At 38.8% G+C, this 19626-nt stretch overlaps 1 protein-coding gene across 1 annotated transcript in view; it reads right to left on the bottom strand.

Annotated features, from left to right (window-relative positions):
* The window catches only part of col22a1 (collagen, type XXII, alpha 1), a 73188-nt gene that overhangs the window by 40592 nt on the left and 12970 nt on the right, over positions 1 to 19626 (bottom strand). Inside the window, exons 4-17 of the mRNA XM_008421352.3 lie at positions 18104 to 18184; positions 8151 to 8262; positions 7373 to 7496; positions 6960 to 7235; positions 6783 to 6863; positions 5857 to 5973; positions 5703 to 5747; positions 5538 to 5600; positions 5269 to 5307; positions 3203 to 3256; positions 3047 to 3100; positions 2900 to 2953; positions 1837 to 1890; positions 1709 to 1753 (exon numbers count right to left, since the gene is read on the bottom strand). Of these exons, the coding sequence (XP_008419574.2) occupies positions 1709 to 1753; positions 1837 to 1890; positions 2900 to 2953; positions 3047 to 3100; positions 3203 to 3256; positions 5269 to 5307; positions 5538 to 5600; positions 5703 to 5747; positions 5857 to 5973; positions 6783 to 6863; positions 6960 to 7235; positions 7373 to 7496; positions 8151 to 8262; positions 18104 to 18184 (1199 nt within the window). The remainder of the gene's footprint in view (positions 1 to 1708; positions 1754 to 1836; positions 1891 to 2899; positions 2954 to 3046; positions 3101 to 3202; positions 3257 to 5268; positions 5308 to 5537; positions 5601 to 5702; positions 5748 to 5856; positions 5974 to 6782; positions 6864 to 6959; positions 7236 to 7372; positions 7497 to 8150; positions 8263 to 18103; positions 18185 to 19626) is intronic.

The following is a 19626-nucleotide window of genomic DNA, read 5'->3' as shown; positions in this document are numbered from 1 at the left end:
TAGTAGTAGAACAGTCAATGTAATATAAATAAAGAAACTGAAACTGACATAAACAATAGGTTGCCTACTTTGGTTAATATATATATATATATATATATATATATATATATATATATATATATTTTTTTTTTTTTTTCTCAGGGCAGAAAAAGTCCTTGTGGTGTTATTTGCATGTTCTCTTCTGGCTACTGTATTACGTTTTTATGGCGTAAAGCACTTTGAACTGTCTGGTTGCTGAAATGTGCTCTACAAATAAATTTAACTGGACTTCTTATGTTACAGTTTTTAAAGGAAAATTAGCAGGGGTATTATTAAAACTGACAATAAGGCTGATTGTAAATAGTCCAAAATGTGTCTTTGAAGTTTTAAGTTATGATTCCAAAGTTAAATTTGTCTTGTAAAAGTCATACAATATTGTTTTAGTTTGGATTTATTAATATAGAACTCTGTGAGGATTTTACTGCACAATGTAAGGAAAGACAGCTCTGAATTGTTCATCTGTTTATGAGAACTTTACATTTCATTTTACTCCAAACATTTTTTTTTAAACAAATCAGTGTTCAGATTCTGAAAAAAAAAACAGTAGATGAAAAGCATTTTATAGAATCTGGAAGTGCATAAAAGTTAATAATCTGCTAAAAACAGCATCAAAGTGTTTCACAAATAAAAACTGGTGATCAAAAATTGGAAAATAAAATCTAAGATCAGTGCAATCCCTGGGGATTCAAGGTCCTGAAACTAAAATGATGTGTGATCTGAAGCACGGAGTTGGAAAAATGTCAAAGCGGAGAAAATAAAGCTTAACAAGATCTAAGTGGCTGTTAGCTTTTTATGGGAAGAAAAGCGAAATCAAAACAAGGTTAGGGTCATTCCTAATGAGTACATAATGTTTCTAGGAACAAAGTGGGAGTCATTAATCTGAACTAATATGTGTGGCAAAAACACATTTCTTCGTCTTAAACATCTGCCACATGTGTCTTAAAAACCGCTTGTTTCCTTTATCACTTTACAGAGGAAAGTATTTTTCCAGTAGCTTCCACCAACAGGAAATTGTTCAATGACTGACTGACTGTTTGGCTCCAGACAGACTTTAACCTGGCAGCTGTAAGGTTCCCAAACCTTTTAAACAGCATCCTGCAATATGGCAAAGCAATCAGTGTTGTAATTCTGAACTCTTAGCATCCTATAGAAGTGATTGTTATAAATTGCTTGTATGCATTTTGCTTAATGATAAAGAACATTTTGACAGCTGAAAATAGCATACCTACGGACTTTTGAGAGGACATTTTTACCAGCAACCTGAAGTGAAATCTAATATCCCAACAGCAGCAACATATACAGAAAGTTTCTCAAGGAAAGCTTCAGACATCAACAAAGCTCCAAACGCCCCCGTAGTATTCCAGACAGGAAGCATGGAGAGTGAATCAAGTGAACTCCATCTGTTTGCACAATTACGCCCCTCAGTTCTTCAATTCCTCCAAGGAAAAGAAAAAAACATGATCTCACCTTCTCAGAAAGTTCCGTCTCTTATCAGGATTTAGAGTTTGGTGGAGGTAAAAACCTAAAATCACGGTTTTAATATCAAGACATGCTGGGGGGATAGCTGCACTGTGAAGATGAGTATTTCTCTGGTGTCCGTTGGAAATGGGAAGAAAATGAGGGAAGCAAAGGTTCTGCTTTTAAAAAGTTTGGGCCCATATTAACTTACACCAGCTCCTGGAGTTCCTTTTTCTCCTTTCACACCAGAATTTCCCTAAAACGAAACACGTAGACGGTTTTCAACTAAAGTACGTTTATCAGTAGATTTATCTGATGGAGGAGAAGCACGTTACTCACAGAGACGCCTTTCGGTCCGGGCGCACCTGGAATTCCTGCATCTCCTTGGATTCCCTGAAGAACATAACATGAACAAATATATTTGTAGGACTTATGAACTCACTGTGTCATTGCAGTTTACTCTGCTGACTGACTGAAAACTGCTGAGAGAGAGTTTAGACCCTATGGCAAAATAAAACTCGCCTTGAGCTGCAAAGAATTTTCAAAATATGAACGACATAAAATGTTTTATTATGAAAGCCAGCAAAAGTAAACTAAAATGTATTTCTATTTTCAGATTGCAGAACAAAATGAATCATCTATTGCAATAAACAAAACATTTTTCAAGAACTATGTGAGCATTTTCTGTAAATATGGAAAATGAAGAAAGATAAGTAGCATAGTTTGAAGTAGGGATGCACCAATTAACTTTTTTCACTTTCAATACCGATACTAATATCAATATCTGGGGTTTAGTATCGGCCGATTCAATACAGAAAGACTGTTCTGGATGAACTTAAAATGTTTCTTTTTTTGAACGCAGACATAAATGTATTGAATTAAACATTTATTTGATAACTCTGCTCCAGCACATCACATGTAAATCCACCAATAGCTTCTTACGCTTGGTCAAACATGTAAAAACAACTTTAATTTGTTCAATCTGTGCAATTAGTAGTAGAACAGTCAATGTAAAATAAATAAAGAAACTGAAACTGACAAAAACAATAGGTTGCCTACTTTGGTTAAACATGTAACAAACATGCAGCAAACTTCTTTCAAAATGTTCAGATATGCAACTAGGAATTCTAAATATAATGTAAAATAAATAATAAAGCATGAGGGCAGAAAGCATAGAATTAAACAGAATAGATCTGCCCTTATGGATCAGGCACAGAATGTTTTTCAATATCAGGACGGACACAGATATTAATTTAAGATCAGTACATCCCTAGTTTTACTTGTAAAAGCTTGTTGAGTGTCCTATCAAATACCAATTTTCAATAAAATTGTGATCTCAGAAACAGGAACCAAATGGAATCTTGAGATAGTAATAGATTCCCACTGCTAACGGATTACCTACCTTCTGTCCGGCTGGACCCGGTAACCCTGCAGCTCCGGCCCTGCCTGCTTCGCCCTAAACACAAAAATCAAACACATTCTTAAAGCATACTCTAAAAACTTGTACTTTTTTTTTTTTACCAGCATTTAGAAATGGTCTACATCTTACTTTGTCGCCTTTGTCACCAGTTAGACCATCAATACCAGGAACACCACCAGTGCCCTGCGGAACGAAAATAGATATGTATTTATTACCAGACCACAACTTTTTAAGCCTCGGAGTGAATAATAACAAAATAAGGCCTCCATATCTCCAGGTCCACACCTTCTCTCCCTTTTGTCCAGGAGAACCTGTTAACCCTATAGAGCCTCTATCACCCTGGAAACAGAAAATAAAAGTTCAGAAGGATCATTCAGGCAGACACAGGCATGCAGACCAAGGCGAACCGTCGGGAACTCGACCTGCTAGTATCACAGACGACTGAAGAAGTTAGAAACACATACATGAGGTTAACAGATCACACAGGAGAACGGGGAGTAAAACACACAAAGTCACACGAAGACAAACAAAACACTTTTGAGTAAAAGTTGGATGGCCAGAATGTGTTGAAAAGTTTGACCAAGACCCACTGTGGTCTAGTTACAGGTTTGAACCCAAGACTCAAGGAACAATAGCTCCCCATTGTCCTCGCAGAGATGCATTGTGGGATTGCTCGCTGATGTCACCTTCTGCTCCAGAGGAATTTCAAAAAGTAGGTCTGGGTGAGAGTTAATGGCTCCCAAATTACACGGTACACCATGCGTCTTACCACGCCGCAAGACTTCCCTCTGCTCCATAAACCACTTTACAAGTCACAGAAGGTTGCCCTTTAATTATTTCAGGCTCATATTAACACACGGCACTTATTTTAATTGCTGAGATCCAAAGACATGAGCGATGGGACGTCATCTGCAGCAGGGAATCACCTGCTGCAGCTGGTTGCAGGTCCAATTGGAGGCAATCAAAGCGAAGCCAATTCACTTTCAGACCCGAGTTAATAAATACAAAATGCCGTGACCCGCACGTCGGAGGCGTCGCACGTCCTGAGTTTAGTTTTAGGTTTTTTCCCCCTTCCTTTTCTATTTTTAGAAGCGTTTACAGGAGCAAATTGCAACGTTCTCGTAGAAAAAAGGGAAGACAGATGCTGAAGCAGAATATAACGAATAAGTGCGAGGGCATTAAATCAAACTTTAATGCTGCTGTCAAAGCAGGAAAATTTTCCCAACAGGAAGGATGGATAAAAACGGAATGGATCGGGAATCAAAAGATAAGTTTCTTTTCCTGCAGCAATTTAACTTTTATGTGATATAAAGTAGAGCAGAATTGTGAAATTGAAGGAAATTGATCAAAGTTTTTCTTATTTTTTTCCCCCCAGAGGAATCTGAACATGTGCAGTTTTGCTCATCAGCTCCAACTCTGTCAAATATGATGCAGAGCATCTATAGAAAATCTCAATGGGATTTAGGTCTGGGTTTTGACTAGGCCAGGGCTCTAGTAGGCTCTCTGGACCTTCCACAATGACTCTTAATAACTTCCGCCAAAAATGAAAAAGAAACGGTTAATGGTTTTAAACACAGACATAATAACAAATGCCATTTTTTAACCTTCTTTCCAATTTTCTTTCTAAAACACAGCAAAAAACTAAATCTTATCAAATATTTTGGGTCTAGTTTTTAATGCAAATCTCTTAATGCACTTAAAATAAGACAAAACTAACTTCCAATTAACTTTTCAGCAAGATATAGGAGTTTAAGTCAATACTTTGATGAAAAAATGGTAGTTATAACATAGAAAAAAATCTTATGAAAATCGGGGACAAAATTTCAGAGTTCTTATAATCTACAAAGATATGACTGCTTATGGCATTTTAGTCTTGATGCTGATATCAGGGATGTTTCAGATACATGCTGTTCTTCTTGTATTTTACAAATTTAGTACTAAATCTCTTTTTTATGATGAAATTAATGTTTAAATTAAATTCATCATAAATTTTATTTACACAGCACAGCAATAAATGTCATTTAAATGGAGCTGAATACAAAAGCTAAACATATGATTTTCTGTCAACTTCACAGTAATGCAGCACTTGGTCTATCACATAAAATTCCAATGAAATACATTGAAGTCTGTTTCTGCAATGTCCCTTTACAGGGAATATATGTATATATAAAAATATATATACACTCACTAAAATACGATACTATAATAAAAAAGCATGTCAGGAAGAGCTGGTAGATAGAATATATATTGGAAAGTTTTTGTCCACATGCATTTTAAATATGTAAAACTCAGACATATATGTGTTAGAATGAAACTCATGCTCAGTCTGCATGCCAGGCCAGTTCACTTACCTTCTCCCCTCTGTCACCTTTGACAGAGGATAGTTTGCCCTGCAAATAATTAATCGATAAGGATCAATTATTATCGAGGCTGGAAGAGAAGAGGAACAGTTGGAAGGCATGCAGTGTGGAACAACTTCAATTTGTCCTACATTGTTCAGGACAGCAACATGAATCTGAAGCTGTCATTTTATCAAATTATATAACTTCAAGTCTAGCCGTTTTGTTTTCATTTGAAAAAAAATGCAGACGTGAAAGTGTACACTTTAAAATTTTCATACAGATTCTCCTCTTTCCCCTTTGATGCCCGGTGGCCCGATGGCACCTTTAGGGCCAAAGTCACCCTGAAAAAAGTAGGCACATTCACACCGTAAGCATCTGAATGGACATAACGACGCCTGTTGTTGTGTCTCACATCAGACTATGATACTGCGTCGAGAGATGACCTTGTCACCCTTTAGACCAGGAAGACCGCGTGCTCCGACGTCTCCCTGTGGGGAATAAAAACGCTGTGGTCTTCTGAAATCTTTCAAATGAAGGATTCCCTCTTAAGCATGGCGACATGGCTACAGAAAGAGATAAAGCAGGACGTTGCGTTACCTTGGCCCCTGGAGGGCAGGAGCAGTTTGCCTGAGGACCTCTTTGCTGCTCTGCACTAGTAGGTGTCGGTGTGGGGATCTGCACAGGGGGGGCCTCAGTCACGACCTTTTTAGGGCACTGAAAGGATAGAATTAATTACAGTTTGTGGCAACTTATACCTACACATTGAATGTTGGCAGTACCAAGTTGATGCTTCTGCACAGGAAGTATCAACTTCTTTTCTATAATATTTTGGAAATCAAGTAGTTTTGGATGTTGTTCTATGTCTACAGCAGTTGTATCTGAAAAACTAACAGCTCTTTCAAAGTGGTGCCCCCAAGGCGGGAACAAGGGGGCCACTGGACCTCCAGGTCATAGAACTGTATACAGACTCATTTTCTCCAATCAGGACATAAAAGCAAAACCTAATAATTAAATAAAGACATTTACGAAATTCAATATAAAATACAAAAATGCTTAAACGAGGTGTGACAATCTGGTTTGTCAGGCTACAGTTACGTGGTAATTTTCAAATGACCTTTATAAAATTAAATAAACTTCTGATGGAAGATGAAAGCAAAGTTGATTTTGTTTTCACTTTAAAGTATTGGTTATGAAAAGATTATAATCACAGATTGGCACTTGTTTATGTTCAAGAACCTGATCTGATTTCTGGGCATGGCTTTTAATAGTGGACAAACCCCCAGGTAATTTATTGCATCGCTCATTATTAAATGAATTATAAATATTGGGGTTTGAAATCAATTGGTTAACTTTTTTTTTAAGTTCAAAGTATTTCTCAAAAGAATCAAGGCCACACTCCATGATGGATGGCCATTATACCATGATGTGAAGCTCCAAAAAGTTTATTTTACATAATACTGCCCCTTTAAAACAGAATCCCTAAAATAGTGACCCAGTGTGTGTCTACAGGGAGTTCTACTCACCGGCCCGGTGGGGAGATCACAGCAGGTTTCCAGTTCTGCTTGTTTGGAATCACAGTAAATCATCATCCTTTGGAGGTCAAACTGCTCAAACACACACAGGCCGTTAAACAGATCAACCTTTAGGAAAGAGAATGCCTGCAGAGAACTAAGCCTTTAAAAATAGAGGTGGGAACGCACGTCTATGGGAACGCTGTCATACAGTCTCTTGCCAATCACCGTCTTCCCCTGAATGTCTATGTCTTCCCGGTCTTCGATTGGCAGAGTCTGGATGTGTTTGCAGTCCAGGTACAGGGCGACAGACTTCGCCTCCACACTGAGGCCGATCTTGTGCCAGTTGCGGTCGAAGAGGTTGTCGACTTCGGGGTTCTTGAACACAGCTCTGACAGCGTCTTTCGTCAACCCAACTGCATTGTACTCCACGGCTTTGTTCTCCCCGTCCAGACGGATGGACACCTGGAAGACACAGGAAAGTTCAAAAAGAATCAGCAACAGGTTTCTCAAGGCACAATTTCTACCCCTCTAAATTGGGTAAAGTCATTGTATGACTCAAGTTTAAAAAATGTTATATTTTTTAAACTTGGTGAACCAACCTGTGGGATTCCATATTTGTCAAAAATCTGCCAGAGGTACCAGTCTTCCCGTCTTGAGGTTTTCCTGAATTTGAATGTTGTCACAAAGGCGTATTCATCTGGCAATCCTTGAGCAAACACATCCCTGAAAAATAAAGTAATATGGTTAATACTTTCCTTTAGGCCTGTGTATACTGCCTACTAGATTTCTATGTGTAAAAACCCACAGTGGACACTCTGTTCACAGTAAAAAAGTAGAACATTCCCTCTGCTTCAAGTTCTCACTGACTACAGTTAGAACCTTAGTTTGAATTGCCAGGAAAAACAAAATAGTAAGTCATATTTTGCATACAGATTAGCTTTACTACAATTTAGCATTTTATATCTAGTGAAACTTAATTTGAGGAAAATATCAGAATCATTATTGGAAACAGTCTTTGTGCTAAGCCATTCTTGAGACACTATCTTGTTGCCTACTGTTATCTGTGGTTACGTCTCCACTGGCCATCTAATCGTGCAATTTGACATTTCGAAAATAAATTTGATTAACGTAAATGTGCTCATTTCAAAAGAACTCTCATTTTAGAATAAGTTTTAGTGCTAGAATGAGGTGGTTATTTGGACGTAACAAAATTAGTACAATTAGTGCAAAAAGCCAGTATGCTGAATATTTCTTAATAAAAACATCTGAAGCTGTGAGACATAAAATCAATATGCCTGTCCTTCATGAGCTAGTCTTCCAGTCTGATGCTTTCTCTAGCTTTGACAGAAATCTGAAGTTCAGGCGGAGCTCACTCACTCCGTTTGCTGGACTATTGGCATCGTCCCGAGGCGAACATATGAACTCTGGCCTTCATCGACTCTGGTCCCCAGGATGTCTTTTACGTTGAAGTACTCCATCAGGTCAAACCCTGCAGCATCACAATCAGATCATCCAGTTGAACTCGAGGCATTCTTTTAAAAAATCTCACACATACATCCACAAGTTTGTGTCATTTGTATCTTTAGGAAAAAAGCTGCACTGACTTCCTTCCTCAATCATCCAGATTCAGATTGATGACACTTACTTGCATTTTAAGGCTAACCAAAAAAAAGCACATAATTTGATATCATCATTCAGTTCAATCCACAGTTTAATTGCGATAACTCTACAGAATGTTCAAATATTAACAAACCTTGTAAATTACGCATGGATGCTTAAAGATGTGAATTGTTGTCAAGATCAGGCATTGGAAATATATTTTGATTTATAAGTGAAAATTAATTTGTAAATGTAATGAAAATTTTATTTAATGTATTATTTTTGCAATGTTCACTCACATATATAACTTGGCTTTAACTGTGACTCTGGATGTGTGAAGGTCATTTTTGAGAGAGATCATTCGAAAAGTAAACTGTAATCGGGTTCTAACAGCACAAATTTGACTTGCTGCGTAGCAAACCGTGATTTAGTTTCTTAAGTATCTACATTTTGAATCTGTGATTCTTAACTTAAATCATTTCTGAATTGCAGAAGAAAAATTTCCCCATATTTCTGAGAAATATGACTAATAGAGCATAATCAAGGAGGACTGTGTAACATGAACGACTTTTACATTTATTAAAGTTTTTATTTTCAATAATATTTCAATAGTTTTAGCAATTTTATATCTAATATATGCAATATAAGGCTTTATTATTCAAAAACATTGTTCCAGTACATTAGGAAAATGCTTTGCTCCCCTTACAGTCTAGACAAGGGAAGTCCTAAAGAGATAGGAAAACCCAGAAACACACACGCACGCACGCACGCACACGTGCACACACACACACACACACACACACACACACGCACGCACGCACGCACACACACACACACGCACACACACACACACTCCAATGAACACAAGCATCTCCTGAGTATTGAGGCCGAGTTACGATTTTGAATTTCTCAGTGTTTAGTGTTTGAATTGGGTCAGAACCACCACACCCTGCAGCTACTGTGTTTGTGGCCTTTTTTCGGGGCGGGGGAGTGAGGGAGCTGAAATCACCGCTTCAGCAGCTGAACAGCTGGAAAATCGAGCCGTTTGTTGTGGAGCTGTGATGTTTGTTGGGTTTGCTGCCAGAAAGAAAAATAACTAATACCCGCTGCTGGCGAGGCCCTCTGCGCGTCTGCGTTACTCTTCGGCGTGTGATTTAGAGTGGAGCAACCGCAGCCCACATTTAGGCAGTTTGGAAAAGGCCACTCCCTTGGACTTGGACAGCAAACAAATGCCGTAGCCATGGAGATGCCAACGTTCGGAGGGGTTTCACTTGCGCTTGACTGCCAGGTTTTGCAGCGCAGTGCGTGCTCATAGCAGGTGGCCATGTAGTGTAAAGCGAGTGAGAACAGCGTGACATTAGTTGCTATGGATGAAGGGAGGGGGTAGGTTGGACGTATTTCCTCCAGAGCTCTGGTGATGGGACACAAGGCTTCCAGCGGGATTATTTACACCGGCACGGTAATCTTTTAAAGGAGGAAGTTGAGAATTAAGGTAGTAATGTGAGCGTCTGGTGTAGGGTCAGTGAGTATCATAAGAAAAAAATTAACTTAGAAACTAAGAAACTGGTGGTGGGAAACAGGAGGTGTCCTGGTGGGGCTAGCAACAGTGAAGCATGTTAAAAACGAAGACCTGAAGGAATCAACCAGATCAGATTCTGCCAGATTCATACACTCTTCTAGATCTATGCTGATTACCATGTTAGAATATTTAATGGGAACATTTCTCACATCTATTTGTGGGAAATATCCCTTTACTTTGATCCGAGATGTTCAGTGTTGTGACAAATGGGTGGAACCCTTAGAGATTCCGTCTGTTTTTGCTCTTTGATCACACTTAGATGTTTCAAACAATCAAACCAAAAATTGACAAGAGAACCTGAGTAAATACAAAAGGCAGTTTTTTTTAAGCATATGATTTTGCCTAGATCAAGCTGGCCCTGAGAAAATATGATTGCAAAGCTTGTTAAATAACTTAATAACTAAGTTCAATTCCACAAGCCACATCCAAGGATAATTACTGGACCTGAAGATTTAATCATCTAAAGCGACCGTGACTGACAAAAATAGGCTCAGTGGTCCCAAAGAGCAACAAGTCTTCCCTTAATTCACAGATATCCAACATATGAGAAACAGACAGAGTTACAAAGGCATTTTTAAAACTTTAGAACTCCAGAGAGCCACAGTAGCCGTGTTTCCATTAACCACAGAATTGTGTGACAATAAATTGCTTAATGGAAACATGGCAATTTAAAAGATAAAAAAAAGCCCCTTTTTTGAGAAAAGGTTTTTGCACTAGGATGAGGTGGTTTTTCAGCCATATTTAAATAGATATATTTTTCAAAACTGCCATTCATTTCAAAATTTCAGTTTTGAAATGAAAAATCACACAAGTGATTTGTGTGATTTTTCACTGTGCGATAAAAAAATCGCTTGTGTGATTTTTTCACATTACGCAAGTCGTGATCAACAGCCGGATGTTACTACTGGCAATAACAACAAAGAAGACAGCAGAAAGTAGTAATTGATGATGGTTTGTGTTTGTTTTTTCTTTTTTTCAGACAATGTGCATCTGGCTCCACCAGAGCTCTCACAGTATGACCTTCATTCATTCATAAAAAGTTGTGTGTCATTCCAACGTGTTGAGTCCAAAGCTCTTCTGCAAAATCGCCGACCACTGTTTCCCAAAACGCTGCATACATACCCACTCCCAAGTAGGCGGGGCTTGTTCCGCCAATGCCTGAGATGTTTTTTTTTTTTTACTTATTTAAAAAAATAAGTAAAAATATATAAATTAAAACATATATAAGTTACTGTATATGTAAATCTACCAGTGTTTATCAGCAGTCTATGTTTTTGGTGTAAAAAAAAGTCCTACTCAGATTATCTTAATTTGAAAATCAGACACATAAGTGTGACAAGAAAATAGGAACTATTAAACTGACTCAAGGTCTCCATTTTATGCTGTTCCTTAACGTTGCAGTGGTGAACATTGTAAAACTAATTAACTTTTCGTTGTTATTACCAAGCATGCTGGAATACGAAGTGAAACCTGCTAAAACATTATTACTGGCTTTGTTTTGCCATGGCCGCCATAAAATCTTTCTAGTTTTCAAAGTTGCACGGTTAATCTTGCTATGTGCAGCTCATTTTTACAAGGTCAAAGGTGAGGGGTTAGAGTTCACTACTTTAAACTGATCTCAACCTTTGAAGACAAAATAGAGATGGCCAATATTAAGCAGGCTGTTGAACCTGAACAGTTAAATTCTCAAGGAGATTTTGCTATTATACTTTGCAAAGGTATTCAAACAGTTTAATTTTCCATGTTAGGGTTGGAGTTAGTGTGTGTGATTGGGGATGAGATGTGTATGTGACTGACCAGGACGAACTTTTAATGAATAAAACTAATGCTTTTGTACCTTAATGTAATACATATTTGTTATTCCTACTGGCTAAATGACTTATATACTCAATATCAGTACTGGCGATATGAGCAATGTATTTACACGTATCGGATCAATACTAAAATATGCAGAACTTCACACCTCTAGTTTCCAGGTAACTGTTTTCTTGCAGTCACATTTTTGCAGGTTGTCAGCTGCGAAACAAACAATGTTAACATGCAGCTGAGAATTCTTCCTGCTTTTTTAAAAAAAAAATTATTCTGTCACCTCACCGGTGCGGCGCACATTTGCTCAGCGTAGCGTTTTGGTGGCTGCTCGCGGGGCTCTGAAGCTCACAGCTGTAATTTGGACTGGCAGCTGACAGAGTATATAATCAGCCCCCCCCCAAAAAAAAGATATTTTGGACCGCCAAGAACGACCAATGGGGCGATCTGCGGTGGGAGCCAGATGAGTTCACGGACTGGGAAAAGGCAAAAACACACACACACACACTCCTTTGATCGGAGCAGATGGCAGCACTTGTGCAGGAGACGGGGAGTTCACAGAGACTAGCGCTCCGGCTCAGTATCCTGAGGGGTCAGACTGGCCTGTCTGACTGAAACCACAGGTCTGCTAGCTGTCAAGTCCTAATCAGAGGGAAATGTCTTCACATGTATGGCACATTGGAAGGAGCACCGTCTGTGTAGTTGGAAGGGGGAAGATCTGCCAAAACACTGTTTGTCTGGTACGACTCTGCATGTAGGACGATATGTGTCTGCATAGCCACAACCCCGAAAAGAAACGATTTGCTCACATAGTTCTAACTTTGTAGTTTTGTCAAGGAGTCGCGGCAAAAAAAGATGGATGGGAAAACCCCGGACGTCTTTGTCCTCTCGGATGGCTTCAAACCTCAGGCTGAGTTTGATACCCTGCTGACCCCAGAGGGAGCCACATGAAGGCTTCGGCTCCCAGTGTGACGCAGCTGTCTGCACTGCACTGTGGGTACGAGAAATCAATTCTTCTCTCTGCTTTTCTTAGCTACGAGTATCGAAATGGCCTTGGAAAAGATGAGAAAAGCGGTGAAGAATGAAGCAGCTTCCATTTATCTATTTTGTCAGGTCACAACTACAGCTTTATGTTTACGAGGCTTTTTATGAAATAAATCAAGACTAATCGTGACAGGTTTTCACAAATAAAAACCAGCGGCGTGCGTTTGTGTTCCACCGAGTTAATGCTTTGTTAAAATGCGTTTACAAACATAGATGCTGAAATGAATGGGGTGCCGTTTGCAAAGCTATACAGACAAAATTAACATTTGGTTTTTTTTAGCCTGAAATAAAAAAATAATATTTTTCACCATGTTCTAATACATTTATAGTTTTTTACAAACTAAATATTAAGTTTGAAGCAAATATTTAATCTATAAACCAAATATTTAGCTCTGATGTAAATATTTAATTTGTAATTTACTTCATGGAAATAAGTATTTACTTAGTAACTAAATGTTTCGTTTGTAAAAGAAACATTTTGTTTCCCACTCATTTTAAATCTGAGGAAGATATTTAGCTAACAACCTAAGGTACTTAATTAGGAACTAAATATCTAGTTCACCAACCAAATATTTAGTCTGGAAACTAAATGTGTAGTTTCCAACTAAATTTTAATTAAATATTTACTTTGTAAACTAACTTGTTTAGTTTGTTAACTAACAAGTTAGTTTAGGCTGGAAAATAAGTATTTGCTTTGGAACTAAATATTTACTTAAAGTAAACTTGGTCTACTGCATAAAATATCAAAATATATATCAGTTTTTTGACTAAATTCCACAGACATGTCCAGCCTCTTGCTGCTTTCCCATTTAGTCCATGTTCTATTCCTGCTGGGTCCTGATCAGGGACAGAGAGCTGGCTCTAGCAGTCAAAGTGCAAAAGGTGAGATACATATAAAAGTAAATCAGAGAGGGAAATTAACTGACAATACAGGATTTGGACATCATTCAGGAAATTGGAGTAGCAGGTGAAAACAGACTTTAGCTGGTAGAACATGTAAACGAGATCCAAGCAGGGATTTAAACTCAGTACCTTCTTGCTGTGAGAAAATCCAGGTTTCTTTCTCATTCTGACTGTGATTCCAGTCGGAATGTCATTTTCAGTAAAAATGGCATTCATTGTTACTGAAAATGAATGCCATTAATTAATCAAACTGTACATAATGAGCCATTTGGTTTGTGCTGCTGGAAGCTAAAGGCAGAATAATTACAAATGTCTGCTGTGTATATTGAAAAACGTGTCTGCTTCAACTTCAGGAACAAAAAATTTTCTCGTCCAATATCTTCACAGGAGCAAAGCTGAAATTAAATATCTCAGAGGAGTTGGTAAATGGATGAAAGAGGGGGTGCTTCCAGAACATCGTACCAAGCGCCACATCTCCCATACTCGTCAAAACAGCGATTTATCAAAAAAAGTTTGCTGTGATTCTTTTTGCAGCCAAGCGGAAAAGCAAAACCACATAATTAGCACTCACCCAGTGGCAAGAATGTAAGAATGTGACTGAGAGTGCAAAGTGATTCTGTCCTTTCTGATCATGAATCCAAATCATCAGTGGACTGAAACGTCGCTAAAACTTCTCAAGAAACTTCAGGGGAAACTCAAACTTTCTTTTATAAACGTGAAAAAACTATTTGTTTCTAAAATATTAGCTTCAAATGTGTCTCTATGCGGATAATTATGAGTTGTGGAACTAATTTGGGGGATTTTGGGTAGAATTAGCTACTTACAGCAAAAAAAGCTACCTATTTTCTTAAATGGGTAACATGGCTGCCTTGTCACACAGGGTGTTTCTGTGTACTTTTGATGCTCATTCATGTTGTTTCTATGACTGTTCCTGTTTCTACCCACCACCCCAACACAGGCAGGTCAGTTTAACTGGAGACCTTTAAATTGCCCATGGGAGACAGGATTGTGTTTGCTTGGCAACTTGTTCAAGGTGCACGCTCTCTGCACCTCTCGACCAGGACAACACAATCCAGTCTTTGGCAAGCCCACACTGATCTACATTTAGAAAATGAGCAAAATGTCTGGTAGCCGATATTGAGGATAGACGAGTCAATCGAATGCATCAACATCTGAGGAGCGCTGCTTCCAGGTCTCTGACGTCTTAATCCTTGTTCTTGGATGTAGCATGCGTCCAAACCAGTCATGTCTGTGCATCTGTTTTTTCTCTTACAATGATGAATGTGGGTGGGAGACTGACAGGAACTCCAATCCCCCAGAAGGCCCTCTTGTGAAAACATCCGACATTTCAGGATAAGCACAATTCAAGACCTCTGAGAACAACCTGAAACACTCGAGTCTCTGGCTGAATGAAATCAAAATATCAACTGCCTTTTGTCTGACGTGCTTTAGATGGAAATAGAGTGGCTAAAGCAACTGCAGCTGCTATTCCTGATTGACTGACAGATGCTTGTACTGCAGAGACCTGCTTGAATCATTTCCTTCTCTCTGTTCAGCTGATGAAAACTGGAAAACAGTCAATTGGTTGAGCATAGATATAAAGGGCTAAAGCAGATGTCAACATCACCATTGTTAGCAGATGTAACAGAACACAGAACCTCCAAAGCACTTGGTGGGCAACTGGGCACTACAGCCAGAACTCTGAAGGGTCAAGGTAGGGAGGGCTCACTACCATCCCACCTGGTGAAATCAGACCCGAGAGGTCAAGAGGGAAGCCATCAGACCCCAGACCCCTGCAGTCCACAGCCGGTCCAGCACACCCCAAGGAGCTACATACCACCATACAGGATTCCTAAGTCACTGCCTTTCTAAACCACTTTATTCTCATCTCCCTTTAGTCCTCCATCTAGGCTTTCGCGCATTGACTTTGATTTCTTTGGCAAAATTTCAACTGAGCCAGTCAGTAAACAGAGGGAGGAGTTGTGAATGATGACTTATGCACTGTTTTAGAATTGTAGTGTGCCTGTAGTTTTAGCAATGGCAGCAGAGGAAGTGAATGAAGCTGTTCAGTCCATGTTGGCCATGCTTCCAAATGTTAAATTAGCATTAAATGCTAATGTTAATTAGCATTAACTGGTTCAGCTAAGCACTTCTCTCTTTGCAGTGGAGAATGGTTGTCTACAGTTTCCGGTAAAATTCGCAGCGTCAAACTGGAGCATTACATACGTCATGGGAAAACCTTAGCAACTGGGTCAAGTTTAAAACTTCAACAATGGTCACGCTTCCAGGAAGCAATCGTTTCTCAATAGCCGAGAACCCAGACCCTCTGGACGAAGCGAAGCTTAGGAAGAAAATAAGTACAAGTAATATCTAATGCAGTAGAATGAAATGATAATCTGGTCTCATAAACACAATAATATCTTGCCAATAACCAGTATTTCCTGCCTTCTTTAGAAGTACTCAGAACAGCCAGGTGACTTTTTAGGAAAGAAGCTGTTTGGAAAGACAGATCAATGGGATTTGTGGTGATTACTTTGGTGTTGATGTGGGTACAGGTTTCTTGAGCACACAGGTATGAATATAGTAACAAAAAAGAACATTATCTCACAGAAATCTGTGAAACAGTCATAAAAAGGACTGACTGCTAGCTATGCCTGGTGAAAAGCGCGCACTAAAGCCTGGAGTGGATTGACAAAAATAAGATGTCCTATGACTGTTACAGCAAGTACTACTCAACATACCTCACAGTCAATATTCACTTTTACTTAAGACTCTATTCGTTGAGATTTAGGCATTTAAAGTCATCTGGTTTGTTAGGAAAATATCACACCTACTTATAAAAGTAAGTAAGCACGCAGAAGGAATGGTAGACCAGTCAGGAACATTGTATGTTGACTCAATTTGAAGACACCTAATATTTTTAGAACCAGATGTCACAATTGGTGGAATGAACAGTAATAGTGTTGTCAGTGAGTCAAAACATCCAAGTCACCAAATGTCTTGGTCAGCATTACTGGAGCTTGAATACATGTGATAGAGGTTGTTATTTTAGGTGAACTGGTAGTTGGACTGGGATGATAGATTGACTTAAGTATTATCTGTATGCCTCAAGTGTCGATCACAGCCTCATGTGATCCATATCAAACATGGCAAACATGCAGGTAATCCTGGCTAATGCTACGGCCAGAGACCTCAAATTTTCAGACGCTCCAATCAGCCCCTGATAATAGATTGTTATATTGTTATATCATGGCACCATGTAAGCCTTCTGCTGCTCAGTCTAGACATGCCAATGTCTTCTATACCAAAGATTTTTCTGGTCTTCTGGGTGCTTGCACTATTTCTTTCAATCAGAAATCTTCTCATCAAGTGGTGAACCATTATATGGTTATAAGCTCAGAAAAAGTTGTACTAAACTATAGCGACTCTCTGACTGCAATGCTTAACAAATGGATGGATGGATGGATGGATGGATGGATGGATGGATGGATGGATGGATGGATGGATGGATGGATGGATGGATGGATGGATGGATGGATTGATTTGCTGGTAAATGAACAGCTGTTGCCGTTGTTTGTTCAATAAAAACTGAACAATAAATGATGATGCAACTAAGATGCAGTTAGATATTTGCACAAGAAACACACAAAAAATTCTTTGTCCGATTTGTTGTTTTTGCAGTGCACCCCCCACCCACACACACAATTAATTTCTAGTTATATATATATAAAATTACATTTCATTTGCAAATAACACTGTGCTGTTAGGTTGGCAGCCAGACTATTCTCCCAGCTTGCTATTTTTGAAAAGCAGTCAGGTGCTGCCAATGGCTTCATATTGCCAGACGTATATCTCTACATAGAAAAAAAAAATCTATACATTTCCTGTCACCATAAATTTACCATTTTGATGCTGAAGCAGTTTTGAAAATCCTTTTGATAAATATTCATGAAGAGCAAATAGATGAAAACCAAGCTCTGCACAGAACATCGGTCGAAACACACGCATTAAACAAAAAAATACAAATATGATCTGCAAAGGTGGGCTGACACAAATCCACATCACTTTGTTTTGCAAATGTGTCGAGTTTTCTTTCTCCCCCCTTTTTTTTAGGATGGTAGTATTAAACGGGACAGAAAATGAATGTGCCAGAGAGGTAACACCTTCCAAGTCATGAATAAAAGCAATTTACTCTCCAATCAGATAGCAAAAGGGCAAAAATTGCAAGAGCTGACTGCATCTATGCATAAAAGAAATGCTTTTTTTTTCTCTCAAAGTATAAAAAAAGCCCAAAGTGGGAGTGCAGGAAATGTTTTGAAAAATGAAGAGTTGACTCTGAGGTTGACTTATGCTGCCAGCTGTCCGTGTTGCCGCTGGGAAAGCAGCAGTTTGCACATACCTGGAACCTCTTCAAGACCATAACTGGTGCTGTTGGGCTTGAAGCGATCAGGTTGAACCTTCATCTTTGGACACAGGACATCTGGGAAGAAAAGACAAGTGTCAATGTTGCCTTACAAACAGAATTTATCGTCCTGAACTTGAACTGTCTGTTTTTTCTGTTAAAACTACCACATAGTCCAAGATGTTTTAGTGTGAATTTATGTGACCAATAGAAGTGGGCAGATCGCTCCAAAAATATCAATAATTGGTATCAACTCTGAAGTGATATTACAGAGTTGATAGACTCAATCTTCGACTAGAAATATAAATACTAGATTCCATCTTCTAGAGCAGTGGTTCTTAACCTGGGTTCGATCGAACCCCAGGGGTTCGGTGAGTCGGTCTCAGGGGTTCGGCGGAGCCTCTGCCGCGGAGGTAAAGACACACTTGTGTAAAGTCGTGATGACGCCCCGCTTTGCCATCACTTGCTGCAGAGGATCACGTTACATAGCTTAGCCAATCAGTGCTGCGGAGGAGCCCTGATTGAAGGAGTTCCACTCTCAGCATGGATTTGAACTTTTGTCTTTAATTACTTCAGCAAAGCTCACAGTTTTTACCAAATTCTATAGTCTAAATCTGCTCCTTAGTCGCATCTTTTCAGGGTTGGTACTGCCTCTAGTGGTGTGGGGGTGGTTACACAGCTAATATAATTACATTACTAAATCTGAATACCGCAAAGTATTTTGTGTGTGTGTGTGTGTGTGGCGGGGGGGGGGGGAGAGAGATGTGGAATAAGAAGGGTTCGGTAAATGCGCATATGCAACTGGGAGGTTCGGTACCTCAAAAAAGGTTAAGAACCACTGTTCTAGTGGAAGTACCAATAGTATAGGTATCAATCTTATCCTAGATTGACAGATCTATCTATCTAGGGTCAGATCGATATAAGTATTGATCTTACACATTACTTTAGTTTTAGATTCCCTCTTGAAATTTTGTTTTATTTTTTGTATTATAGCTCATCAATTGTACCTCCAAAAAGATTTTGTCTCGTTTTGCTCTCAAATGAGAATTCCTTTGCAGTTTCCTTAAGAAAAATACACACAAATCATGTTAACATGTTATTAAAGTACCTATAAACTTTGTTCAGATTCTGACATTGGTTTGAACAAACAAATTCAAAGACAAAACACCTAAAGGTCAGAAGTTTTATGATATATCAAACTTAAATAAAAGTATCGGTATCGGTATTGGCAATTCAGGCCCTGTGTTTATGTGGTATTGAATCGATAAAGTATAAAGTACCACACAACTATACTAACACAAAGTAGGGTTGGGAGTATGAAATTGAGCAAAAACTATCATGTATTTTTAGGAATGAAAATATAAAAATCTTCAGCTAATTTGTATCCAAACACCTTCCTTTTGATTCTCCTACATGAAATCCAGCTCAACTGACTGAATCCATTAGTAACCCATAGTCAGTAAGCAACACCTCAGCGGCCCGTCAGAGGTTGTTAGTGAACAAATAGCATCATGAAGACA

Source organism: Poecilia reticulata, chromosome 11 (assembly GCF_904066995.2).
Source record: "Poecilia reticulata chromosome 11, P_reticulata-male-v2, whole genome shotgun sequence".
Taxonomy (NCBI): domain Eukaryota; kingdom Metazoa; phylum Chordata; class Actinopteri; order Cyprinodontiformes; family Poeciliidae; genus Poecilia; species Poecilia reticulata.
The sequence above is the reverse complement of the archived record's forward strand: the minus strand, read 5'-3'. Positions and strand labels throughout refer to the sequence as shown.